General features: G+C 49.5%; 1 protein-coding gene across 1 annotated transcript; it reads left to right on the top strand.

Annotated features, from left to right (window-relative positions):
- Window positions 1-27,871, top strand: akap8l (A kinase (PRKA) anchor protein 8-like). Its single transcript, XM_036539544.1, has 14 exons — window positions 1-101; window positions 1,378-1,422; window positions 2,409-2,637; window positions 5,317-5,830; window positions 7,009-7,126; window positions 7,722-7,771; window positions 7,958-7,991; window positions 8,217-8,355; window positions 9,161-9,302; window positions 10,187-10,292; window positions 10,779-10,909; window positions 11,005-11,100; window positions 11,788-12,014; window positions 27,742-27,871. The coding sequence occupies exons 1-14, from the start codon at window positions 77-79 to the stop codon at window positions 27,869-27,871; spliced, it is 1,986 nt and encodes a 661-aa protein (XP_036395437.1). The 5' UTR covers window positions 1-76.

Below are 27,871 nucleotides of genomic sequence, written 5' to 3'. Positions count from 1 at the left end.
GCGTATTGGCCGCCGTGGATGTTCACTAGCTCCAGCGACGCCGGTGTGGACAGCGAGATCAATAATAGCAGAAGTCATGGATAGTCGGGGCTATGGTTCAGGTAAATATGCCGTTTTTGCTACGCAGATGTTTTAACGGCGGCGAATATTTGTGTTTGCTTGAAGTAGCAAAGCCATCGGCACATACATTTATTTTAGTGTACAGTGTTTGGACCCAGTCGACCCACTTGCGAACCAGCCCACCTTTTCCAGCTGCACAAGAATTTGGGATGTCGTTGCTTGTTAAGCAGCTTAGCTAGCTGGTTACCTCTTTGTACAACGTGAATCCAACACTCTGCCCGGTGAAATAGACCGTGCACCTTTGCGGGTTCCGGCAAAGCGATCTCACAACTAGCTAGCTGACGATCTAGCGTCTAGGCCCTGTTAGCTAGCTGGCTAATTGTTTAGCTTGCGGTGTGTCCCCGTCACGTTTTAGCCTAGCAAGAGTTTGTGCAGATGGGTCGGTACGTACGTAGCAGATGGTGGGGGAAATCGGAAAAGCTGCATCTGCGCCCTTAAACGTACCTGTCGTTTTTGTTGATCACAATTACCTAGCCACCCGAGCGACTCGCAAACAATGGAAGGCCAATACAGCCTGATAGATTTGCAAGTCAACACGCCAGCTAGCTAAAACGAGCTACCGTTTAATCGCCTTGTTGCATCGCGGCGGTATTTTCCCGAATGCACGGCCGTGCCCTACGCTTTGTGCATTAGGTTAGGTAGTAACCGTGTTGGCTCACGAGTAATTTTTTAAATTGATCCGTCCCGTTAAAATGGAGTCGGTTACCCGTGCATCCCAAGCTGAATAAAATGGCCGCCGTGCCCTTCTACTTTTTCATGGTTCCCTCCGCTCTCCACACCCCCCGTTTCCCATCGCTTTGTTATGTAAGCCGAGCCATCATAAATCGCTCTGCGTGTTTTCCCTTTACATTTGATCAAGTCAGGAAATTAGAGCCAACTCGTCGCAAAGTTATTATTAGCTTTCGTAGACTGACTTCATGCGGAGGCAAGCTAGCAAACATCTAGGTTTTAAGTTTGCGTCAGTTTGCCTGCTTTAGGATGACTGTGGATGAATCGTTCTCTCCTTTTGTTTACAATTAACTCGCTGTCTGATCTACATAAAATGTAGATATTTAGAATACTAATGTAATATGACGCGATATAACGTCGCTTGCCTAAAGTGTTGCACGTTGTACATAGGGATAACCCTGGGCTAAATGGTAAGATGTCGAGTAGAGCAGAATGCTCTCACCCCAGGGAGCCGTATTGACCGTTGACGGTATGTCGTCTGGAGTACGTTCGCCACTTTTAATTTTTTGTTCCGTTTTTCGTTTCCAGGTTACTCCAGTTGGGGTGGTGGCGGTGGAGGAGCCTCCAGCAGAGGTGAGTGAAAACACGTAAAAAGAGAGAGCCGCCATTACGTGTGGCCTTCTCGTGTGTTTGGGCAGGCAGTTCGGGAGTTAAGCCATGGCATGGGGTTTGGATTCCCAGGTGGGCCGTGGCTCAGGAAATGTCCTGCTGTTTTGAATGTGTAATGCCGAATAATTTTCCTCTCCCATGCTGTGGGGGTTGATAGTGCTGCTGTCAACAGTGCTAGCGTGTGAGGTGTCTGGCCAGGAGGTATATGAGTGTGCTGGGTGCACACCCCCCCCACGCTCTCCCTGCCTTGTGTACAGAGAATTGCTCACGCACGCATACAGTTCTGCCCCCGTCGGTCGGGCACGCTGCTACACCCTACAAACCCACGCATGTTCAGGCATCGTGCACAGTACAGGCCCTGGGCTGTGCGCTTTAATGCGCATGCAGTCACACGTTCCGCACATACAAAGGCACAAACAGACATCACAATACATCATGAATCTCAAGGTGTGAAGTTGGGCGCGTGTGAACTTCCTCTGTGCCCAGTATCTGTACTGTAGACACTGAAACCAGTGGTGCTTGGATGCTGGTACTCTCCACTGCTCAGCACCCGGTAAAGCATTGGTTGTAGGTGCATTGTCGCATTTAGCTGACGCTCTTACCCAGAGTGAATTCCAGCACCAAAGAACAGATGTGCATCCATTCAAGTTGAATGTGCAGCACTGTCAGCAGGCTAACACTCCCAGACTAATGAGTGTGAAGCTTAACACTATTCAGGCCCTACCACAAGTTAACTTGTACAACCTGACTAGACAGCCTACAGAGAAGCCAAGTACACACACTACCATACATCACTGTTGCTGGATACACCCATTCATTCCCTTCACTCACACACCCCTTACACAAACCTCACATATAGACCCTCTTACAGAATCCAAAACACAGTGTGATATACCCCGCCTGCCCTCTCACCCCCTTACCTTGTTTGCCCCCCCCCCCCTTTCCTGCAGGCTCGGGCGGGTACGACCTGTACGGCTACAAGGACTCCATGTCGAGCGGCGGGGGGTATGGAGGGGGCTACGGGGGCGGGGGCCAGATGAAACGGGGGCTGTCTGGGGGGTCCCTCCTCTCCACGGGAACCAGCGCTGACGCAGTCATCGCCAAGATCAACCAGCGCCTGGACATGCTGACCCAGCTGGAGGGGTCGGGGAGCATGAAGGGAGGGGGCCGCAGCGAAAGGTAACCCACCACACCCCCACCCCCACCCCATCCCCCCAAAAACTGCCATCTCTGTCATACCCACACACCCCTACCTGTCTCGTGTCTAACACCATGCCTCTCGTACCGACCCCCCCCCCCCCCCCCCATGTGTGTCATATCCCTCTACCACCAAGTCTCTCATACCTGCACCCCCATGTCTCTCATTTGTCCAACACCATGCTCCTGTGTGCCTTTTGTCTGCCCTTTAGTGTCTGATGTCTGTTCCCCCCCATCTTACATGTGTCCCCCATGTCTGTTGCACCCCAATGTCTCTCGTGAACTATCCGAACGATTGTGGACCAATGCCGTGAAGGCGGGACCGACGAGCGTGCAGTGCAAAAGACTCTGCCCAATAGGACGCTACAGGGAGCTAAAGCCACTCCCCCCTGCAGAGCAGAGGGAGGTGGACCAGTCATAGCCAGCCTTTAACAGTTTGTGCAGTTACTCTAAATTGCATGAAATGTTAACGGCTTGTTTGATTACTAAAATCCGTTTCTGACCCGGTCACGCCTCTGGATATAGTACTTAGGAAGATGGAGAGGGGTTATATTTTAGTATAAGGTGTGCTCATTCCCTTTCCAGATTCCATTTTTTTTTCTCCAATACGTGATTCTCAAGCTCCTCCGTAGATGAAACCAAAGAGATTTTAGAATAAAGTAACCCGGCCAGTTTGTCTGTAAGGTGTCAGCTTAACAAACCAACTTGCAGGAGTGTCAGCGCAAAGTCAACCAGGAATCCAAGCGGCGTGTTGCGAGACAATGAGAAGGACATGAGACTGAAGTTAAAAAGGCGTAAGCTCGTTGGAAATGAATGAATGAATTAAAATTCACCACGTCATTCAGAACAAAAAGAGGAGGAATGGTATGACACTGAGAGAATGTGTCAGGCCTAATTAGACTCAGGCAGGGAACCCCAGGTGGCCAAACTCGGACACGGACCAGTGATTTGCCTCATTGATAAATCCACAAATCAATCACTATTTTAAAAGATTCATAGCTGAGATGGTGGTTGCATAAAATACAGCTCTATGGCAGAAGAGATGTGATCATTGACTTGAAGCAGGGTTGTGTTGCTCCCTGTGCGCTGATTGGATCAAAGGGTGACTAATCTGAATGTATCAGATTTTAAAACTGTTCACTGAACCTCAGATGAAACGGAACTTGGCCAGACAGGAGGGCAGCTTTCCTCCAGAACTCAATTTCACACAAGGAAACGATTCTGGTGTGAAATCTGAACAACATCCCCAATCCCCCGCCCCCCCCCCCATCTCTCCCAAACATCACCAGTACATCTGTCCCCCTGATCAGACCTCCTCCATATGCTCTCTGTCACGTTCCAAATGCCCCTCCCCCTCCCACAGTGCTCTGAGGCCCGGAATTCAGACCTCCGCTGGCTGAGAAGAGACAGGTGCTGCTGGAGAGCTGAATTGAAAGGGGCGGGGTCACGGCCTCCATTTGGCCTCACGTTGATGTGGATGGTGGAAGTCTTGTCTAGCTGCTAGTGAGCCACGGTCCTGCAGATTATCACTGATTGCATTCTTGTGTTCCAGCCATTGAGTGCTGAAGGTGCCTGCCCCTAGTGTACATTTTCTGTGTTGCACAGGGGAAAGGAGAGATCATGTAAAGTTTCAAGATCTGTCAGCACAGAAGAGGACGCATCATATCATCTGCTGTGCAAATGTTGCATGCGCTAAATTCAAATCTTCTGGCCGTATATATATATTTTTTTCATGGGTAGTAGAATAAAGGCAATATTTTGAGTTCCTGGGCTCAAATGGGCATCCTGTCTGTAAGGCAGTAGTCTCTTCTGTTGCTGTTGGAAATCACTCTGACTTGCACAGCTCCTGTGACTATATGTCAGTTGAAAGAGATGCGAGGAGGAGATGCACCGCTACATGGGCCGCCTTGAGTCAAGCAGGCCAGTACAGCGCCCCCTGCTGGCCCGGAGGATGTGCCGGGATGCTGCTTGTTTCTTGTGTGTACCTTCATGTGTCTGGAGAGTCCACCGTGGCCCCATTTGCATAACGTACATCTGTTTGTAAATATCACACACATCCGGCCCTTATCCAATAAGGCTGTCTCTGAACATTGCCCCCCTCTTTGACACCCCCCCCCCCCCTTTAGTTTCCAATTTTAAATGTATGTTACTGTCATCTCCATGGTGACCAGACCTTTCTTCCCAGAGCCTATAGGTAGGAGGGCAGAAAGAGGTGATGATGTCACTGGACAGTCATGCACATACCACCGAAATTCTGTGAAGTCTTGGTGCTGATTTGCCCCGCCAATTTCTCCCTCCTCTTCCCTCTCCCACACCCCCCCCCCCCCCCGGTCCATGGAGCCCCCCCTCCAGCTCGTCCAGGCCCCAGGTGCCTGCTGGGTAAACCCGCAGGCCCGGCCGCACCAAACACAGAGCGGAGAGCCGGACAGCCTCTTCTGAGAGGGTCGTTGGGGGGGGGGGAGAAAATGTGTGTGTGTGTGTTTGCACGACATTCACAGAGAAATGTGTCATTGCATTCATACGTTTCGTTCATATTTTCCCTGTTTTTTTTTTGTTTTTTTTTTGACTCATTGAGGAGGGGGAAGAAAAAATTTAAAAAAGAGAGAAGCTGGTTGAGGTGGTCACTCCTTCACTCTCCTTGCTCTTGCGGCTCCTTTGCAGGTTTGACCAATACGAGTCCTTCGACTCGCGTCCCTCCTCCCTAACCCCCCGCGATCTCTACAGATCCGGTAGCTATGGTTACAGTGAGGGCCCGGCGGACCTGCTGGCCCAGCGGGGAGGCGCGGGCTACGGGGGAGGAGGAGGCGGAGGAGGAGTGGGAGGCGGCTATGATGGCTCCTCCTCCTTCGGATCCGCCAAGCCCCACCTGGTGCGGCAGCCGCGAGACTCCTACTCAGGCCCCGCCTGGGCCGGGCGGCGCTCCCCGCGGAGGGGCGGGGCAATGGGGCCGGGCGGACGCGGGTTTGGCCGCAGGCCGGAGCCCCCGATGGGTGGTGGAATGGGCGGGGCCAGGGGAGGCCACTCTCCCGGGGGACGAGGCAGGCTCCCGTCGCTGCTGTCCCACCGCATGTACCCCGAGACGGGCGCGTACCAGCAGCCCCCAGGCCCGCAGGACCCCCTGGGCGCCAGGCACTTTGGAGGCCGTCAGCGCGGGCGCAAGAGACCCGTCAACCGAGTAAGTATCGCCAGCGCAGCGCTGGGTACACCCCCCCAACCCCCACCCCCATGCCCCCCTCTCTGCCTCCCACAGCCTCAGGGCCTGGGGTGGTTGGTAAAGCCCCCCCTCCTCCTCCCTGGCCCACCGCCCCCCCGCCAGACCCCCTCCCCTATAAGGATCACTCGGCCCGAGAGGGGCAAGACCTCCCAACGCGTTCTCTCGTATCCCAGCATTCCCCAGAAAAGCCCCCTTCCCGTTTTTGGTACAGTTAGACCAGCGTCCGAGAGTGGGATATGGGCCGGAACATCACGCCTTCTTGTCCCGCCGCTTTTTTTGGTTTTCGTTTTTAAATCCGAGAGCCCGTGTGTCCCTCCTGCCTTTTCTGCGTGAGGTTTGGCCCCTTTGAGATGGTCACCGCGTAGCTCCAGACCAGAGTAACATTAGCAGTGTTCGTTTCGCTCGTTTCTACCAGTTATGAAAAACGAAGGTTTTGTGCACAGTAACGCCTTTAGTGCTTCGAGTGAGGTCCAGTGGGTAGTGCGTAAAGTAAGCGTTGATTTCGGCGCGTCCTACGTCCGTAGGGAGAGATTGTATACGGGGTTAAAGGTCAGACGCTGAGAGGAGACACTCATCTCCCAGGGCCCGGAAAAGCCTTGGCTCAGAGATGAGTGAGTTTGGGTCCAGGTGCATGTCTCTGACAGGTGTGTGGGTATGTGTGCACCTGTGTGTTCTAGCCTTGTGCGGTCCAGGGCATTGTGACTGTGTCTGTGTGATTTTTGTGTATGTTCTGTGTGGCGTGTACTGTCTATGAGTGTGTGTGTGTCTGTGTGTTCAGAGGGGATGGCTGTTTGTAGATGTGCCGCTTGTCTGTGTCGTGGTGTGTTGATGTACTTGTTGATTGTGTGCTGACTTGAGTGTCTTGGTGTGCCTGTATATGATTGTGTGTGTATGAGATGATGTAAGACAGTACATGTTAGTGTCAGTGTGCACAAGTGTTTTGCTGCAAGACTGTGTGTGAGGATGTATTGATGTATGAGTATGTGTGTGTGTCTCTGTGTGCATGTGTGTTGTGTGAGTGTGGTGTCTCTGAGTGTATGTGTTGTGTACATGTGTATGAGTGTGTCTCTGTGACTGTGGTGTCTCTGTGAGCGTGAGTGTGTGTGTGTGTGTTGACAGTGCAGTGTCGCCCCCAGCAGGTGAAGCCGCAGCGGGACGGGCAGAAGAAGAGGAAGCAGACCCTGACCGGTGCAGACGAGCCCGAGTCTAAGATGGGCAAGACTGAGACAGAGAGCGCCGAGCCGGCCAACGGTAACGGTAACCAACCGTACACACCTCTGCTTGTCCCCACACAAACCACCACCCAGCTCTCAGGGCTGCGTACGAGTGGGAGATTTAGTGTACCAACTGGGTATGAGTGGGAGATGCTGTGTGCCAGCTGGTTATGAGTGGGTGTTTTGGTGCACTCTGCGGATCTGAGTGGGAGATTTAGTGTACTGACTGGATGAGAGTAGATGATTTAGTGTACTGACTGGATGAGAGTAGATGATTTAGTGTACTGACTGGATATGAGTTGGTGATTCGGTATGCCAACTGGAAATGAGCGGGTGAATTAGTGTGCCAGCTGGATATGAGTGGATGAATTAGTGTACCAGTGAATTAGTGCTGGTTATGAGTGGGTGATTTGGTGTAGTGTCTGGTTATGAGTGGGTGATTTGGTGAAGTGCTGACTGTGTAGATGGATGATTTGGTGTACTCGCTGTCTCTAAACAGACTCTTTGGTGTATCTGCTAATTTTGAATGGGTGGGGAACAGCGCTTTGGCTTAGCTGGTTCTGTGTTTAAGGTAAATGCATAATGTATTTGAGTGGCCGTTGCAGTGGAGTTTGAAGTGATCCCTCTGTCTCTTACAGAGGCGGCCCAGCCCAGTGGAGAAACCGCAGAAGGAAAGAGTCCTGCCCCGGTGAGTGAGTGAGCCTGTGCAGCTGTGTGTGTACATGTGTTTGTAAGAGTGTGTGTCTGTCTGTGCAAGAGATTATGCGTGTGCGCATGAATGTGTGTGTGAGCGAGCATGCAGGTGAGAGAGCGAGTGTGTCCGTGTGAGAGAGTGTGCGCGCATGTGTATGACTCATTATCTTTCTGTCTCCAGCAGGCAGGAAAAGCTCCAGCGGAGGGCGGAGATGGTAAGACTTCGGCCTGTTCTTCACCCCCCTCCCTTCTCATCCTTCTCTTTCCTCTGCCTTCCTCCTTTTACCATCTCTCTTCACCTGTCTCACAGCATCTTTCGTCATCCCTCTCTTCCCCCCATCTCTTCCCCCCCCCGCTCTCCATTCTCCTCTCCCCCTTTCCATTCTCTGCCTGTGCATCTCCCCGTCTCTTTCCTCATCCCTCTCTCTCTCTCTTTCTAGCTCTTACAATGCAGGAGGAGATTGATCAGATGAAGCAGAAGCTGCAGGGGAAGCAGCCGCCCCCCCAGGATAAATTCCCCAAACTGAGGAAGAGGAGGGGCTTCCTGGAAAGGTCAGGGGTCAAACTTAACACTCAGAGGTCAGACTTGCCATAAAACCCTTTCTTTCATTTTTTTTCCCAGTTATGATTTGTTTGGATCACACAAAAGTTCATGTCATGCAGACCATAGATCAGTAGCCTGCAGACAGGAGGGTGCATACAGTGAGGAAAGCAGCAGCAGCAGCGGCGCCCCCTGGAGGCTCTTCGTCACCCTGCAGGAGTACAGTCTCAAGTCTTACAGATTCATCTGATCTGCACGAAACAATGATTATCATTGCGTAGGATTTCATTTCTTACAATATCATTGAAATACAGGTTTATTTAAGAAACGAACAAAGCAAGGAATTCTTGTGGGTGGGTAGGTGTGTTGGGGGGGACTACAGCTGAATTTTTTTCCCATTCATGAATCAGTAATTTTGAGGACATACCAATCACGTCAGTAATTCCATTCACTTTGGTATTCAGTGCTGCAAGGTACACAGTTCTATAGTAGTAATATTTTCTGAACACTGTTAGGTCCTTGAGCCGTCATAGGTGATGCCTTCCACAGGAACGTGATTGTCCTCAGTGCATGGTACCAATCCCTGTGGTTTTTGCATGTTTGGATTGGAAACACTTGTTGGGTCGCATACATTGCTGTGTTAAAGTGCTAACATCAGTGAGCCTCTTCTTGGACGAGGAGCGCTTTAAGCCCATTGGTTATATTACCGCGAGCCACTTTGGTTCACTGGTGCGGTGATGTTGCTCGTGGTGGGGTGTGTGACAGCTCCGCAGTGCCCCCTGCAGTACAGGTGTGGGTATGACGTGCCTATGCGCTGACCGCCTCTCCCCCTCACTCATGCAGGGTGATGTTTGCGTGCTCCATCTGCAAGTTCCGCTCCTTCTACGACGACGAGATGGCCGCTCACATGGAGAGCCGCTTCCACAAAGAGCACTTCAAGTTCCTGTCCAACCAGCTGTCCAAGCCCACCACTGACTTCCTGGAGGTGAGTCTTGCCCTGTGACCCTGAATCATTCATCCACCCCCCTCTTCCCCGAGGTATGCGGCACCAGTCTAGGACTGTGATACTGGAGTCCACAGTCCTAGATTGGCCCCGAGGTGTGAATGGACTTTTGACTCTCCTGGAAGGATAGTCCTGTCTGAATATGTCAGTCAGGAAACCTACTGACCATTAGGCCTGGCCCTTTTTACCCGCTGACCTTCAGCCCGGGAAACCCTGGGGACTTCTATTCATTTTGAGTCTTCTATTCATTTTCAGATTTGTTAGGCTACTCATACTGTTGTCTTCAGCAAAAAGTGGGCCGGCAGTGTTGCGTAGTGGTAAGGAGCAGGGTTCGTAACCGCAAGGTTGCTGGATCAATTCCCCATTGGGGTACTGCTGTTGTACCCTTGGGCAAGCCACTTAACCCAGAACTGCCTTAGTATATATTCAGCTGTATCAATGGATAGCATGTAAAAAAAACTGTAACTGATTCTGAAACAGAAATTGTCCACAGTAGTTGCTTCAAAAACCAGCATGTGCTGTCTCATGTGAATCTGCTGGTGCCGTTTCATGTATCGATCTCTACTTGCCTGGCTGAACGCTGAGTTGCTACACGCCCGTACGTGTTGCAGACCACAGGATGTGGGAGAGTCATTGCAGGAGTGTCAGGTCTTGACTGTTTTAAAATCACTGTTCGACAGGAATGCCCATGGGCAAAAGTGATCCTGGGGTTGAGACACCAGGTGAAATGTCCTGGGGGGAGAGGGGGCATTGTGTAATTGCTCTGAGCTCCTGCGGCTGTGATTGGCCCGGGTTTTTCCCAGATAATGGGTGGTCTGTTGGTAAGCAAGCGTTTTGTAAGTAAGTTTCGTGTTTCGCTGCGACAGGAGTACCTGAATAACAAGTACAGGAAGACCGTGCAGAGAACTAAACAGATGGAAAACATCAGCGCTGCCATCTGCCAGGTGTACAAGGAGCAGGACCTGACGAGGGGTGAGGGAGCTGTGTGTGTGGGGGTGTGTGTGCGTGCGTGTGTGTGCGCGCGTGTGGGGGTGTGTGTGTGCGTGCGCGTGCGCGTGCGTGCGTGCGCGTGCGTGCGCGCGCGTGCGTGCGCGCGTGTGCGTGCGCGCGTGTGCGTGTGTGTGAGAGCGTGTGTGTGAGAGTGTGTGTGTGAGCGTGTACGTGCGTGTGTGTGTGTGTGTGTGTGTGTGCGTGCGGGGGTGTGTGTGTGCGTGCGCGTGCGTGCGCGCGCGTGCGTGTGTGTGAGAGCGTGTGTGTGAGAGTGTGTGTGAGAGAGCGTGTGTGCGTGAGCGTGTGTGTGTGAGTGTGTGTGAGAGCGTGAGCGTGAGCACTGCACCTTCATATTATATCAGCACGTGGATATGATGTTATCTCTGACCGCAGTCACTGTTGTGCTGAACCCCCTCTGTCCTCCTCTGGTCCTTTGTGGCCTGTCTCTCTCTCTCTCTCTCTCTGTAGACATCGGGATGGAGCACTTCATGAAGAAGGTGGAGGCCGCGCACTGCGCTGCCTGCGACCTGTTCATCCCCATGCAGCACCACCTCATCCAGAGGCACCTGCGCTCCCCCGACCACAACTTCAACCGCAAGGTGAGCGCGCGCCCTTCGGCCGGGCCTCCGCCCTGACGCGTGTTCGGTGGTGAGCGACCCCTGACCCCTGACCTCTGACCCCTCTCTTGGCCCAGGGCATGATGGAGCAGTCGAAGCGTTCCAGTCTCTCGGTGGCCCGCAGCATCCTCAACCACAAGGTGATCGGGAAGAAGCTGGAGAGCTACCTTAAGGTACCGCCAACCGCCTGCGTCAGGCTCACCTGAGCAGGTGTACCGCACACTGACCGCATCAGGCTCGACACACTCACCTGACCAGGCATACTAGGTAGACTGCATCAGTTTCATTGTCTCTCTTGCAACACCCCTTTGCATAGACTCATATTACACACACCTGATATTTCCTGCTACACGAGGTGCACACACCTGTATTGCCTCGCTAGCTGAGATCTTTGTGCATCACCCTCTCAGCTGAGTAACAAGCTCCTGTGTCAGTCCACTGCCTGTATCAACATGTTGCATAAAAAATGCAAACCTGCATCATCCTACCTGACTGACACACACCTGTATGGCACCATTATCTTTACATTATTTACATTATTGGCATTTAGCAGATGCTCTTATCCAGAGCAACTTGCATAGGTTACAGTTTTTTTACAATGTCGTGCATTTATATAGTTGGATATTTTACTGGTGCAATTGTGGGTTAAGTACCTTGCCCAAGGGTACAGCGGCAGTGCCCCCAGTGGAGAACTGAACCAGCAACCTTTCGGTTACCTGCTCCTTAACGGGGCGGCAGTACAGCATAGTGGTTATCTGAATAATCACCCTGTTTCCGAGCCCGTAACTCGATGCTCACCTGAGTGGCTCATGCGCTCGCTGTGAGCGATGCCTGACTTTGCATCCGTCTCTTTCACGCAGGGCGAGAACCCCTTCAGCGGCAACGAGCAGGACCCTGAGGACTCCATGGTGATGGAGGTGTCGGAGGCGGAGCTGGCGGGCCAGGGGCAGGCCCAGGAGGACGGAGAGGGGGCGGGGGGCGACGCCGGCCAGGCCACGGGACAGGACGGAGCGGAGGAGAAGATGGAGGAAGAGGAGGAGCTGGAGGGAGTGCTGGGGGAAGACGGCTTGGAAGGGGAGGAGGAAGGGCACCAGGGTGAGGGAGAAGGAGAAGGAGACGGGGAGGGGGAGGGTGAGGCTGACCTGAAAGAGGAGGAGGAGGGGGTGGAGGGCGATCTGGGGGAGGAGGAAGAGGTGGGAGAGGGAGATTTGGGCGAAGAGGAAGAGGGGGTTGAGGGAGAGTTGGGAGAAGAGGAGGAGGTGGGGGAGGTGGATTTGGGTGAAGATGATGAGGGTGTGGAGGGGGAGTTGGGAGATGAAGAAGAGGGCGTTGAGGGGGAGGCGGAGGAAGAGGAGGAAGAGGGGGTGGGGGGAGAACACGATGGGGTGGGTGCAGCAGAGGGGGAGGAGAGTGGGGATGGGGTAGTTATAGTGGAGTAACCCCAGAGGCCCCGGCATTGTGCAGACACACCCATTCCCCTGTGTCTGTGATCTAGGGGTCAAAGTTCCTCCTCTCCAGCCAGTCACCGGACAACAGTGACTCATGGACTTGTACACTGCGCTGCTCAGTCTTCACTCCAACTGTGACACCCTCTCTTGGACCAAGCCCCAAAAGATCCTCCCCCAACACACGCGCGCACACACACACATACACACACACACACAAACACAAACACACACACTCTCATAGTTACGTTTCATTTTCTCATGTGTATACATATATTCTTTTGTTGTGTGCCTTTTTTCCAATTGGACGGTGGGGTCTGTTGCCCTCTCACAGACCCGGGATCGCTAGGGTGAAGGAGGAGTTCATTGTCATTTTCATGTTTCATCCTAACCTTTTACAATGCCTCAGCCACCTAATACAGGTCATGCCTCTCAGTGAGGGGAACTGCAGTGCATTCTGGGAGAATTGTTCAAATGTACTCTGTTGAAGATGAGCTGAAACATTCTTTTTGTTGGAGAAAGGGATGGGCATAAGCATTTTTACATAACTTTTTTGTTGTTTTCGTTTTTCCTTTTACTTTTCTGACAGATACAAATAAATGTTTATAACACATCTGTTTGTGATCGCCTTTGAAATTGTATGTTTTGATGTGGAAGTAATTTTCCTGGAAAGATCAAGACTGATTTAAATGTTGTGCAAATACTGCAGAAAAATCAAAAAGCAATGTTACTCAGAGGAAAGTCTAAAACTGAGGTCCGGTAACGATTATACAAGAAAAGTACTGCATGTGCACCCAAAAATGTGTGAAAGTCATAAAACGTAAATATATTTGGGGGGGGGGGGTGATGTTGTTTTACTTACCCCATCTGAAATCATGGGACACGATATGGTCTTTTGTGGATGCATAGTGCTTGGGGAGCTAAGAAGGTAATTTTTGTGCCAGATAAGCATTGTGATATGGGAACTTTTGCTGTGCTTTTGAAGTGTTGAAGCAAACTCCAGCTATGAAGAGTAGATGCAGTTCATGGAAAGGTTAAAGTAAGCGGCACTGTAATTGATTTTTTTTTCCCCGTCTCTTCCAGTCATTGTTATACTCGGCGACCCATTCGGTGTTAAAACATTACGAAATACGAGGTGTAGAGTTACACGGTTGACGTTGAAAAGGGGACATTTGACTATAATTTGCCTGTAATCTGTGACGGCTACAATAACTTAAGGGAAAGTGTATATCCTCGTCTGCATTTCAAATATCTTTCCACTGTGATGTTTAAACTAAAATGTGCAAACGGTTGGGCTGTCATTTCTGGAATGAACAGGCATTGTTCAGCTCTATCCCTGGTACAGTGTTACGATGATACTATGCAGTTTTATGAAGAGCTTCAAGTAATCTGGATCACTTATCGTTCTGATTACATCAGTCTTCGTCTGTTGTCTGACTATCCAAATAACGTGAAAAGAACGGTGGATCTGTGCAGTTACTTTATCTCTATCTGTGTCCACAGTCAACCTTGATTATCTTATCGTTACATCGTCAAGATAATCTTATCTGCCGCTTGGTCTTGCTCATTAGTGAGAACACGGTGTTTTCGTAATTAATTTTCCACCAAAGCAGACTCTGAGCAGTGCTCGTACCGGTCACAAACGTCCATACGCGCTTGGCGCTGCAAGCAAGTGCACAAGACGATTTTTGGTTCAGAAAAAAAACTGCAAAGGCGACTCATAAGGATCTGGGAGGGTGCTATTTATGGGCAGCATACAGTCATGCTGTAACGTCAGTACTTGTTTATGAAAAATGACAACCTATGGACAGCGGTATTCTTTCGGAAGCAGGTAGCATCGCACACGGTCGCTGACGCTTCAGACTGACACATTTGCTGGTACTGGTGCTATTATGCAACTAGCTGCAACCTTCTGATACTCCGTTTTCTGTGCGCTTTACAGTAGGGCCATGACCGCACATGTGGACGCGCCTACCGGAAAGGAACGAATGATCTTTTTACTACACGAACGTCAGCTAAGGGACAACCCCTGAATCTCAAACGATCTCAAAAGCTCACATTACTTTCTTCAAACAAAAGGCACCAGTTGTTCCCAGTAGTTCACATGCAGTTGGTTTGCATTGGGAACTTTACATAAATGGTTCCCCTTACTTTCAGAGCAGGAAAATGCACGTGCACTTGACTTCGTTAACCGATTAATTCTAAGTGGGCCTGCGCGTGTGTAATCCATTTGATTCTACCCGTGGACAAGAGCTAGTTAGCTTTCACATGTCAACGTCTCCACTGAGCTCAGCTGGTGCAGCTATCTTAACTGCAGTAAAAACGGAACGGAACACTGCAGTTGAACACAATTTCGCTTTAATGTCTTTTTTCATATTGGACAATTTTGGGAGAACCGAGATCACAAAGGCATCAGATTCATTCCACGTTATGGACTGTTTTCATTCCCTCCTGGGACGATTACTGATATCTTAAACGAACCGGACAGCAGTTCTGCTCGATCCAAACAGTTAAGCGTAGAAAATCAGTCCCCCGGCCCTCGGCAATATTCCTGATATGCATCCGACAAGCGCATGGCTACAGATAGTCCCAGCCTTCCGAAATCAGGGGATATTCACCCGACCACATGGCGCCGCCAGAACGCCACTCGAAAATATGAATCGACCTGATAATTGCTTGAAGCATTCTTACAGAGATGCAAAAAGTAAACGTTTACATGTCTGTAGGAAACCACTAAACACATTTTCCAGGTGTAAAAATCTTAAAATGTTTTCCAAAACGAAGTTTGTCGGATTCAGCATTCTGCTGACAGGAGGACTTTGACAGATACCACACATGCATGAAGGTATTATGCAACGTAATTATGCAATGCAATGAAATTAATTAAACGTAATTCAGGACACGGGGGCAAGGTATTTCTGCTTGTTTTTCCGCATGTTATAGGCTTTCAAAAAGTGCGCACAGTAATGTCTCTCTACGCAAACAAACTAACAAATACACACATATATTATATATACATATAGTACATATTAATTATAGACATATATTACATACATATATACAGGCTATACATATATATGAGTGCGTGGGTATTGCATTGCTCTCGCATCGTACGGAGCTTGAGACCCGGGTGGCGGCGAAATTGCTTTACTGCGACGCTCCGTTCCGTTCGCCTTTGCGTATGACGTCACCGACGTCGCTCGAGCTGTTTGTTCTGGATTCGGGGAGAGGAAGATCCGCGCGCACGCTGACAGCCAATTAACGGAGGTAAATAAACGGCTTTTGGCGTCCGTTTCGAGCGGCCCGGGGACGGCAAACGACGGCCCTCGAAGCGGGGTGTCGAATTTAGCGCGACCGGGAGCCCACCGAGGCGGTATCGAGGTCGCCGCTCGGGATATGCGGCGCCAAACCGAGGAGGGGGGGACTGAGGAGTCATAGCGGAGAGGAGGCCCTGTCGCCCGGTGAGGCGGAGAAAAGATAAAAACATTTTCAATGACGTTTTCGGGTTCAGGTGGAGTTGTTTCGGGGCCCTTGCGGGCGGCCGGCGGCGACTGCGTGTCACCGTTAAGCGGTCTTTGTGTCCGCGGCTGTCGCCGACGGTGGAGGATGTGACTCCTGAACGGCTCCCAGCCTTCGTAGGTTGTTTGTTTGTAGCCCCAAGGCCCGTATTCGTGACACGAGTTACGTCCTCTGCGGAGCGTAGCTGACGTTCTGTGGCGCTGTTGGTACGTGTGAAATCTCACATAGATCGTTTCGGGGGGAGGAAATCTACGGAAACGCTAGGCTAGCGTGGATTCTGAAACGGTGTTTACGTACGGAGACCTCTTGACGTCTGTGAAATGGGCATTTTTTTACATTAGCTATGACATTGGCAGTTTGGCATAATGGCATTATCAAACTGAATTAACATGTTAACAACGATGTTTGCAGAAATTATATTGGCTAACTAGCGACGGTGGACCCAATGGTGGCTGCTGCGTAGGATGCGTAAGTGAAGCAACTAGCTACACTAGCGACACTTCAAAATATACGTAACGTTAGGTAGCTAGCATTAGCGAGCGGCTAGCTAGAGATTTTTTCAGCTGCAGCGATAGTGATTTCAAGGGAAGGAGCAAATAACTGGTAAAATATGGCTTGTGTGTCCACTATCTTACCAGATTAACACGGTTTTAACTGTGATCTCCACAGTAAATACACGATTAGGTGTTATCTAGCAATCCGCTGGACTTTTAGAAAAAAAGCTCTGCGTTTGGGATTAAAAATGGACTTGGGCTGGCTAGCTCGCGTCCGCCATTTTGTGCGCCCGGGAAGAGATAAGAGGCAGAAGGGACCGCTAAATCTTGACATTTTAAGGGCGTTATCTTACAGCAGTGTCTTACGCGTTTAGACAATTGGTTTAGCAGGATAACCGCTTGATTTCTGGCCCTAGAGTGTTTTGACTGCAGATCAAAATCCCTCGACCCCGCTAACGTTACAGAATCTCTCGAATATTTACGGTGATTGGCGGTTGTAAATTGGGACACCTATTTGTATACACCCACGTCCCCACCGAGTAGCATATTTTATAAACTCGCGAGTGTGGCTGATAGCTAACTGTTGGGTGATTGCTCTTTTAGCTAGTTTGCTAAAGGTGTACTCAGCTTGACTGCTGGAGTCTCAACGCGACACGTGTTTCTCTTGAACTTGTTTCACATGCGTGACACCTCTGTCAAAGCCAGTTAGCCAGCCACTTGGAGAGGAGTACTTCAGGTAGTTCTTGATCATGTTACTTAGTTACCACCAGAGGTGCGTTCTGCACGAGCTTTGTTTTAGCCTGAGTTTTTTTTGTTGCGTTGCTAGCTGGATGCATTCCTAAATCAAGGACCAACGTTTGTAGTAATTGACCAAAGTACCTGGCTAGTCAGACTAGCTCGCAGCGCTTGCGCCAGGAAAGCAAAACGTGCTTGCACATAGAAATAGGGCTTCTTTAAACCTTGACGTTGTCGCACGGACAGATCGTGTACATCTCATTGTTATTTATCGATGAGTTCTGCCGAAACGCCGAAATCTTGCCGAACGGGACAAAGAGTTATCGTGTTGTTTAGGCAGAGGTGTCCCGGTGACAGCTTCCCCGAGCGCCTCCGAAGAACAGGTCTGCGCCGGATTGCAGCGAGGCACCAAAAAGTCTGCTTTCAGGGAAGCCAGTCGTCTGGGTTGATTGCATTTGTGAGAACACTGCAGATAGTAGAGAGGGGCTTCCCAGTGGCCCGGCTGGAGTTGGTATGTAAGAGAGTCCTCCTGCATCGACCTTGGACCCCTTATCTAGTGAGGTTTGTTCTGTGAGAGAGAGACATCGCATTCAGCCTGAGGAAGGGAAGGCAGCTCATGGTTTCTCTCTGTATAACGGGAGACACTCGTCTGCAGTGTTTGTTGCGTTTTGGTTTTAGTTAGTCACCATATCACTAGTTTGCCCAAGAATGCATATAATTTAATTGTTGTTGAAGGGAGGAGTTTTTTGTGTTCTCATTGTTTTGATGCTGAGATCAACAGGTTGCAGGCTCTGATTCCTGGGTATGGTTGTTTTTAATACTCAGTCGCGTGACCTGGATGTCTTGGAAAAATGTCCAGTTTGTAATGCATAATGTGTATTTAAAAGAAATTCAAAACACACCCTGCCCCGTCCCCCTGTTACATATGAAGTAAAACTGAAGGTGTGAAGTTGGGTGCGTGTGAACTTTCTCTGTGCCCGGTGACTGTACTGTAGACACTGAGACCAGTGGTGCTGGTAAGCTAGTGCTCTCCACTGCTCAGCACCTGGTAAGACATTGTTTGTCGGTGCATTGTTCTCCAAAGACACTTCCAGGCAGCTGCTGGGAGATGAGAACGTCCCGGTGATGAGAAGCCCCCCCTGGGTGCACTTGCTGGGTGTCAGTGGGGGAGCCAGAGACGGTTCGAGTGACAGACAGACAGACAGACAGACACGGAAACGCTGAAGATTCGTCCCCACTGAGGGACTTTAATTGGATTCCTTTCCACTTTAGTACTTCAGTTTGTTTTGCTCAGGGAACCTGTGAGGTGGCAACGAAGAGGAAAAGTTGCCTGATCTGTTCTTAGAAAGAACGCCGCTCTGTGGTAACTGTTTGTTCTGCTCTGCCGTCTTCTTTTCTGGTGCAGAGGTCAGTGAGTCATACAGATGAATGACCGGTACAAATTACAGTCTGCTTGCACGACATATCACAGCACAGAGCAGCTAAGTGTCTGCATGTCAGCAGTGCGTTCAGCCTGTGTGTGTTTCTGTTACCTCACCTTGTCCTCGTCCTCAATGTTGGCCTGTTCCTCCATGTGTGAGATGTTAAAGGAACTCGCATACACCCCTAGAGTCATATCTGTAGGTTGCAATGAAGCAGCAAAAACAGCACCCTGTTATAATACACATTGTGGAAGTGTCCACATCCACTTGTCTTGCGTGTGAAGTGCTGATGTTTGTAGCACTGCTGACAGAGTGAGGGATATGCAGCCAGAGCAGTGCCTTTCTGTCAGCGCTGATGTAAAGCGAGTTTTTGGGATGACACACTGGCGGTGGCTCATGTTGTCACGATATGATGTACCATTTTAACTCTCCTCAAAAACAGCAAGAGTTTTACTAGCTGCTACTCTGTCATGAATTTAGATGCCGTGTTGTAAGGCCGGGTGGCATCAGAGTGCTCAAGCAGGTGACCAATCTGCCAGGAGAAAAACTCGATTCTGTATGTGCATATTCGCTAGGGATTTCAGTGCAGCCTTTGACGATGAATTAGCTGTTGTCAGTGAAGACCACTTCAGCGGGGCGAATTTAAAAATCCCCGTTAGCAAGCTTAAATTCATGTTAAACTGTTTTTCTGGCGTTTTGTGAGGAGGAATTTTGACTTTATCACTTGTGTTTTACTGAGTTGAAGCTAAAGAGCACAGGGGCTCCTGATGTCTTTACTAGTCCAGTTACATTTTTTGAACTTGTTTTGAATAACCGTACCAGTTTATCATAACTGAATCTGGAGTCTGAGTTTTGTCAAATTATGACATAATTGCGTGTCAGGCGTCATTTACTTTTCTTATCGCAGTGAATTTGGGATGCTAGCTGAATTATTTTTTTTAAATATGCCTCTTTCTGGGTGTATTTCTGTAAAGCAAAGTATCCAGCGTACCCCCATGGAAGCGCCTGTTCAGAAACCCCAGCATCAAAACACAATGTGATTGGTGGACGCCTCTCCCCACGGGAAGAGGTGAAAGGTTTTGAACAGACAGGCTGTTTGTTGTCCGTTGGTTCCTTGGCTGCATTTCAGCTTTGGCTGTTGAAACATCGCGCTCTTTGCAGCCCTGGCTCTCTCCCAGCCCCGTTCGGCCTGCTTTGGCACAGTCTGTTACATGCCCCTGTGGAGCGCAAGTAGGATTTGGATAATCGGGATTTTAAAAAAAAAAATTTTAAACTGTTGCTGTGTTTTTGATGGGGTGGGGTGCCGTGGGGGTGTCACGGAGGGATTCGGTCACAGGAGACCCAGGAGACCAAAGACAAGATTGGAATCCAGTGCTGCCTCCCACTTCCCTGTGGGCTGCATGCTACAAGGGAGTTCTGCCCCCAGTAAAGAGAGAGATTAGAAGAGGCATCGTGAGCGCAGAGCCTGTGTTTCAAATGGGAAGGATTCGTATCTATGCCACCTGCGGTATTTTGGAGACAGCGTGCTGATGAAGGCAGCGCGGCGAGCAGAAATATCAGAGTTTGAAAAAGTGTTTCGTAGTCGGCCTGCCAGTGTCAGCACCATGGACAGTGCAGACAGAAAACAAGTCGCCATCTCTGAGATGAGGAGGAATATTTATAAAATGAATCGGTGATGGGAAGTAGGAAAGGAGGCGATGGAGGCTGTGTCTTCTCCCAGTCAGAGGACCTCCTTGTATAAACGCTGGCTCCCATGGACAGAAGGACAGACGGACTGAGCTGTGGGAGGTGATGCTTGGGTTAGCCAGCCAGAACTCAAAGTAATAACATTACTGGGATATCAGATCTGCAATACATTGTTTTGTACGAGCCAGGCTGAGCTGCTGCCTACTGAAATCTTAAAAGGGTGACTGTCCTCAAATGCCCCTTGGAGGTGATTGTCTGGTGTCAATTACTGTACTCAGAGAAACCCACAGTTATCCACAGCGGACTATGCATTACTAATAATGAAAATGGATTGCATTAATATGCTCCATATTGAAGATGTTAAAGCACTTGTCCTCACCTATGCATATCTCCTACCTGAATGATGCACAGGGCAGCCATTTTGCACCGTAACACCTACCATGTGTCAGCAGAGGTCAAGAGGGAGTGATTCATTTAGCCAGTTACTTGGGATTTATTTGACGGCCAGAAGAAGATAACGGTATTGGGAGTTTGGCCGGGACTCTGGGAACCTCCCTTCTTTTTTGCGGAAAGTGCCATGGGGTCTTTAGACAGTGAGTCAGGATGTTGGCTTTACGTCTCATCGAAAATGCAATACCTCCTCCAGCACAGTGTGCCAATCACTGCACTGTGGCGTTGTTCTCCTGACTTGGTCTAGAGGGAAGACTGGCCCACTGGTACCACTTCCAGGAGTAAACTGGCCTTCCTGGAAGGTCTTCCATTCATGTACTAACTGAACCCATCTCCACCTGTCATCAGCCAGGAGGCGGGAGAAGGATTCAGGCTTGTAAGATTTCTGCTGGGAAGAGAGGGAGTGCCGTTGCAGTCTCCCCAGCTGGTCCTGTCTGCTGTGAGGTGAACTCCAGCACAGGCGGGAAGTTCCTTCAGAAGTAAACAGGCCTTGGTGGGGTGCGGACCCGACCTGGCTTTTCTCTGGAAAGCAGCTGAGCACAGTCGGTTTGAGGCGGCTGCAGCTGGAACAGGTTGAACCCAGTGACTCTGGCCCGCCAGAGGTCAGATTTCACGAGGTCTGCTTTTCCTGTTGGCCATTTGAGACCAGATAGGTCAAAGGCCAAGACTTCCTGCCCAAACCCTCCCTGGTTTGCACCAGGCTAAACTTTGACCTCTGACACATGGACATGGAATGTTCAGACTTTTCCCTGCTGATAAATCGGACAGCCATACGGACGCACACACATACACACGCACACACACACCCTCACGCAGCCTGCATTGAAGAGATTCCAAGAGCTTCCCATGTAAACTGATCTGTGAGTATGTGTGTTTGGGGGGGGGGGGGGGGGGTTTAAGGGACTTTCCGCTGGCAAAATGAAAAGGAGCAGACAAAGAGCAAGGAGACAACAGAGGGAGAGGTGTTTGTCTACCTGCTGGCCTTATGGCCCATCAGAGGGAGTGTTCTCTCCAACCGAATTTATTTTGAATGGAGAAAGAGGAGGAGGAGGTGGTGCCTAAAGGCCCAGGTACGCTAATACGTCTTGCGCCGACCCAGTGAGACCGGAAGGAAAAACCGTGTGACAACATAACGGACACAGTGTGCTAGTGTGTGACAGGCCACGCCAGCCGAATCGGACAAGTCGTGAGCGAAGGCAGAAAATGAGTTCACGCTGGTTTGTGTGAGTTTCGTCGCTGTCTGCTGTAGACCTCGCGATGGTCTCAGGGCTTTGAAGTGTGGCACAGGGTCAGGCGCAGGTGTATACCAGAGTAAGTTGTTACAGTAAAGGGCCGTCCAATTCAGAAGGCGATTCTTCTCATCCTGATGCAGTGATGGTTAGGTTTCTTTGCATTTCCAGTCCAGCTGTAAGAGTTTGTTATGTGTAATCTTGGCAGTCTTTCAGTGTTTAGCAGTCCTGTCTTTGGCTCTACATCTGTCCTGAACTGCTCACACTGCGGAATTGAGGGCAGTCCCATTCCAATTCACTCAATTCTGGAAATGAACTGAAATTCAAGTCATGAATTGAAAATTGCCCGTCATGAAGATTTCTCAACAGGCGACTTGTGTTTCATTTCATTTCCTGCATTAACTGTACAGAAATGGAGTTGACCCAGACTCTGTTACACTCCCTGTTTTGAAGAAGTCTGCTCTCACGCAGTCCTGAGTCAGGTCTGCTCAATACACACAGTCTTTGCTGCCAGATATGTGGCCTCTGTTGTCAGCTTTTGCTGAGGTCAAAAGGTTGCTTCACTTGGATTTGTGTGTGAGGGCATGTTTACTGATCTGTGATGCGTGGATCAGCTGATACAGTCAGCACAGGGGAAAGGATGAATCACCCGTCTGTGCGAATCGGCGCTGTGTTTTTAAAAACGTGTTTCCCCGGAGGCGACCAGGATGTGCAGTCTGACGCTTGTCTGAGGAGTTTGTTGCAAAGCCATTGCAGGGCCACGCTCTTCAGAAAGCCTGAAGTCAGAGAAGTTACTGTGCATTAGTTGCTAACTTTAGTGTCCCGTATGGAGCATTCTGTAAATGCATGCACAGTTAAGTTGACTGACTGTGATCATGATCTGCTGTATGAATTGTGGTTGTAGGCTGCTAGCCCCACAGTTGTGCAGTGTCTTCCTGTGGTCAACCTGTGACTAATCTGCAACTAATCAATAGTTTGTCCATTTTAGGGAACCATAAATAGAGAGTTTCAGAGCGTTTTACAGGGAATTTACTAACAGAGGCATCAAAAGCTGCAGTTTATTGTATGTTTCATTAGTGTTTGCGGGGTCAGAAAGGAACACCCACAGGCCAGAAAAGTGGGTTGACTTTCTCTTTGGCAGGTAGAAGTTGCAGCGTCATTGATTCAACTTCATGGATGCTTTGTCTGCCTGTACTTAGATAATGTCTGGCTAGCTAGTGGTAGTAGCAAACATTTCTGTGGCTTTAGCTGTTGGCTTTAGCTGCAACTTTGCCTTGCTGGCTAGTTGTTTTTGCTAATAAGATCCAATGTTGCCTCCATACAGACGTGTGCCTTGCAGGGTCCTGTTAAAGTGTAGTGTTCGGTTGAGTCGCAATAAATTATTTTAGCTGGAGAAAAATCCAACTGGCTGGTGAATTAATTCAGTTACCAGCCACCCTGCCTCCTGAACCAAAAAGTTCATTTGGGACCCCATATTTTCAAATGCCCATGTTCCTTGTTTACGGCAGTTTTTTACTGATAACCTATCAGTTATAGGTGGCAGTGTAGCAGAGTGGTAAGCAGCACGGCTCATAACCGAAAGGTTGCTGGTTCAAGTCCCTGCTGGGGTAACTGCTCTTATACCCTTGGGCAAGGTACTCAACTCAGTGCTGCCTGAGTAAATACCCAGCTGTATACGTGGGTAACGTGTGAAAATTGTCACCGCAGGTTAAGGGCGTGTGTTAAATGACAGTAATGCAATGCCATTTACAGCTTGTTCTGCAGTGACTCCTGCTTCTGGGCGGGTATCAGGATGCCTGTGTGTGAGGTGTGGGCACCGTCACCTTGAACAAAGCGCCCTGCCATATTTACCTTATTAGTCATATTTTTAAAAAAAAAGTATCCACACGGTGATTATTTAATATCACAAGCAAGCATACCTGGCACACATTAAGCCCACACCACTATAGGATCGGAGGAGCCGGGGGCCGACCCACCAGCCAAGTTTTGAAACTGGGGGGGTCATCCCATGCCTCGTCACCTCAGGGATTGGCAGCAGGTTCAGAGCCATGTGCTACATGCTGGATACTGGTGCTGCCCTTACAAAGGCTATAAAGCATTTACTAGAACTCCTGGATACACAGTCATAAATCATTTCGGTTAGCTCGGGATGGCCATGGGTAATTGCGTACCTGGTCATCTGTACGAGCAGTATTACTTGAATGCTTTAATATTGCTAGAAGGCATATTGGCATATTAATTTGGTCGCATGCATGTTGGATGGGTTTTATTTTCCTCTCATAAAGAAGGTTTCATGCGTAGCCCAGTCTGTACCCTGTTGTCTCTCTATTGCTGAGCTAAAAACACTGACGTGAGGGCTCTTTACTCTTGATAAAACATGAGTTTGTCCAGTCCCAACTTGAGAATTTTGACTCTGATCCAGAGTCAGTTGCTAATAGCGCAGAGTACCAACACTAAATCACAGCGACGGCAACATCTGATTGTTGCCTGACTGAGAAAGGCGTTGTCGACTGTGGATCCCGAACAAGGCAAGGGAACGCAGCACGGAAGAAACAACAGCATTAGCCGGCTAATTCTCCTTATCATGTCTTCTGTTGGATTAGAAGACTGTTGAGACTGCTGCTTAGGTGAAGATTAGCGAAGTAGCTCTATCCCAAATTGATTTCAGTTGATCTGTAGTAATCTGACATTCCCTTGGGTTTCCATTTTAGCTGTGACATGTAAACGTTCTTCGTACGGAAATGTGGGTGCTAGCAGAGTGGGTAACAACTGATCTGAGTATCTGAACTACGACCGTAGCAGTGGGGTGAGTACTGTAGGTTGTCAGATTTAAACCCGTTCAGTGGAGCAGGGTTAAACTGAGGTACGAATACATCACATGCATCGCGTTTTGCCAAGAGTCTTTATGAGCCCGTGGACAACTTTGTGTGCGCTACGCTTTTGTTGCAAAAGCGAAATTTGTTTCGGTTCCCGTTGTTGATATGTTGTCACTCATGTCGCGTCGTAATATCTGCTGCTCCAGAAGCGTGTTTGTTAACATTCTGAACTACAGTTCCCTATATTCAAATATGCACCTCAGAATTGCATTCTGCAAATCCTACCAGCATTCAGCTAACCCACAGTGTTAGGCTTTTTTTTCCATCCTGTGGGCTTCCGGAAGAATTCAAACAAAGATGTGCACGCGGGGCTGCCTTCTCTCATTTGGGTGTTTCTGTCCGCTGCCGCTGCTGTGGAAACTATCAGCTGTTCCTTTCCTTTTGATCAGGGCCAGTCCTGTACCCCAGTCAGCAGCGATCCTGTCTGAAACTCCTCTTGAGTTTAATGCAGTTTTTTTTCTTTTTGATGTGAAATTTTCAAATCCTGCTCCTGTTCTAAGCCGAAATTTTCATGTGGAGGCATAGCTTCTTGGCCGCGTTTAATTCAATACATTTTCCTTGCGTAATTACAGGGAATTAGTTCGAGTCTTCCGATTTGTAGAGTTGGAAAAAAAACAGAGCTTGAATGCAAATGAGGTCACCCGCTGGGGTGTTACTATGACGAGGAAATGAATTAAACGTCCGACAATTTAAAGGCAAACTGTTCGGCGAAGCATTGGACGCGCAGGGCGCAGTGCTCCGTTTCTGCCGTCGCTGAGGAAACGGCGTGTTCTCCTCCACGCCAGGCGAGACATGCACACGATGTCGCCGATTCGGGCAGCGAAGATGTCGATGAGGAGGCATTCGGCTACGGCGAGCGCGGTTTGCCTTCGTTCGGGGGAGGCATCCCAGGACGCGCCGGCACTCTTCCCACACGGGCGGTGTGCCTCGCCAGATTCATGATGCAAACACATCCTAACGTGCTGGGACGATTATGGTGAAGTGTGGATACAAACGCGTCCCAGTGCTCCCAGCGCATTTTCGGAATGCAGAAGGGTGTGGAAATGGCAAGTTTCCTGGAAGAGGAAGAATTCCGTTAAAGTGAATGGGTGTGCCACTTTTCACACTGCGTGAGATGGCAAGTGGAGATTGGCTTTCACGGGATTTTCACATGTCTGTAATGTGGAGTATTACTCATCTGGCGTCCCCTCAAATACTGCGCACACACTCACACACACTCACACACTCACACACACGCACACACTCACACTCATACACACACACACACACACACTTCACCTTTTTTTGGCACAGTGATTCCATAATCTCTGCACCTTCTGCTGTGGTCATGTACATTTTTCTGCTCGCCTCCAAAAAAAAAAAAAAAAAAGCTTCTTTATATTCATGTGTTGGTTCTGTTGCCGTGGAAACCACATCCTCTGCCTAATTGGAGATAGAACCTTCCTGGTTCCTTGGGTGATGGAAGGAGGGAGGGAGAGAGGAGGAGAGAGGGAGGGTGTTACCCTGTGCATTTATTTTTTCCTTTTTTCTGTTTTTACCTTTGTTACTGTGGGCCACGGTGACTCTGGGTACGCTCTTGATGTGGTCTTGTATTCTTCCAAACAACCACAGAGCATGTGTCAGTTCAAAGACACACACACACACACAAACCAACAGCAGTATATTTGTATGAGAGCGCGTGTGGGGGTGGGGTTGCCACCAAAAACAATTCAGAATTTACCCGCCAAAAACTGACGCTCTTCACTAACGATCTCTTCAATAGACTGCAGTTGGGTCCTCAGCTGAGAATTACTTTGGGAGTGGCTTTGGGAGGGTTGCAGATGGCAGTCGCCATCCAAACTGAGGGCGAGGGTTTGGTTAGTCATGGCGCTGTCTCTGTGCCAGACCGTCATGGCTCAGCACCATAGAAGCCTTGAGAAGCAAAAGGTTGTAGTTGGTGGTGTTCAGTAAAGTGTGTACAGATTTGGTGGTGATGCATTTGTGGTGTAATAAGAAAAACAGACATTTGTTCACATCTCTTGAACAGTCAGTAGTTTGCCACAGATTTACTTGCTTTTGATAGTGTGAGAAATGACAACCAGTGCTTTGTGGTTGGAGTCATTTTCCTAGAGTAATTTTTCTCCTTCCTCCTTCCTATGTATGAAAGGTCCTGTTAACTTTATGCATTATAATTATTCTTTTTTTCAGCTCTTAATTCTTCGTTATTATTATCATAAGCAAATTATTTATACTTAAAATTATATTATCATTGATCTCACAGCTCTGGATAGTTACTAGTGATGTTGAGGTAAAGCCCGGACTCAAGCCTGCTTCTGGTGCTGGTTCCGTTTCTGTCTTGCTGCCTTTCCTCAGAAAGGCCTTACATCCCCACCTCCTGCTGCCTGGTGCGTCATTCTTTTCGAGTTGTCTGAGGGACATCTCCTCAGCTGTGCAGGGGTTTGGCCATTTAACTGAGAGATTCGTCATGATCTCGTCATGTGAGGTGGAAGTGTAGCATAGCAGTAAGGAGCAGGGCTCATACCTGATAGGTTGCTGGGTTGATTCCTTGCTGGGGCACCGCCACTGTACACTTGGGCAAGGTACTTAACCCGCAATTACAATTACACTAAATACCCAGCTGTATACGTGGGTAACGTGTGAAAATTGTCACCGCAGGTTAAGGGCGTGTGTTAAATGACAGTAATGCAATGCCATTTACAGCTTGTTCTGCAGTGACTCCTGTTTCTGGCCGGGTATCAGGATGCCTGTGTGTGAGGCGTGGGCACCGTCACCTTGAACAAAGCGCCCTGTCATATTTACCTTATTAGTCATATTTAAAAAGGTGCAACCTGTGTAAGTCGCTCTGGATAAGAGCATCTGCTAAATGACGGTAACGTAATGTAACCTCCCCCTGTTCCTCTCCCTCCTCCTCTTCCTCTCCCTCCCCCTCTTCCTCTCCCTCCTCCTCTTCCTCCCGCAGGTGCGACTCCCCTCCCCCCGGTTTCTGCTGCGACCGCGGGCTTGGATACGCCGACCGCCTGTTCCTGATCCACTGCCGCTGCACCGGTTCCTCTTTGCTGAGAGAGCGCCCGGAGGACGATGAGCTCTAA

This window comes from Megalops cyprinoides, chromosome 1 (genome assembly GCF_013368585.1).
Source record: "Megalops cyprinoides isolate fMegCyp1 chromosome 1, fMegCyp1.pri, whole genome shotgun sequence".
In the NCBI taxonomy this organism is placed as follows: Eukaryota; Metazoa; Chordata; class Actinopteri; order Elopiformes; family Megalopidae; genus Megalops; species Megalops cyprinoides.
This window is presented reverse-complemented; position numbering and strand designations above follow the sequence as displayed.

Coding starts and splice junctions, on each gene's coding strand:
- akap8l (XM_036539544.1), top strand. CDS start 77: ATGGATAGTCGGGGCTATGGTTCAG. Junction 10,910..11,004: donor ACCACAACTTCAACCGCAAG/GTGAGCGCGCGC, acceptor CTCTTGGCCCAG/GGCATGATGGAGCAGTCGAA. Junction 11,101..11,787: donor AGCTGGAGAGCTACCTTAAG/GTACCGCCAACC, acceptor TCTTTCACGCAG/GGCGAGAACCCCTTCAGCGG.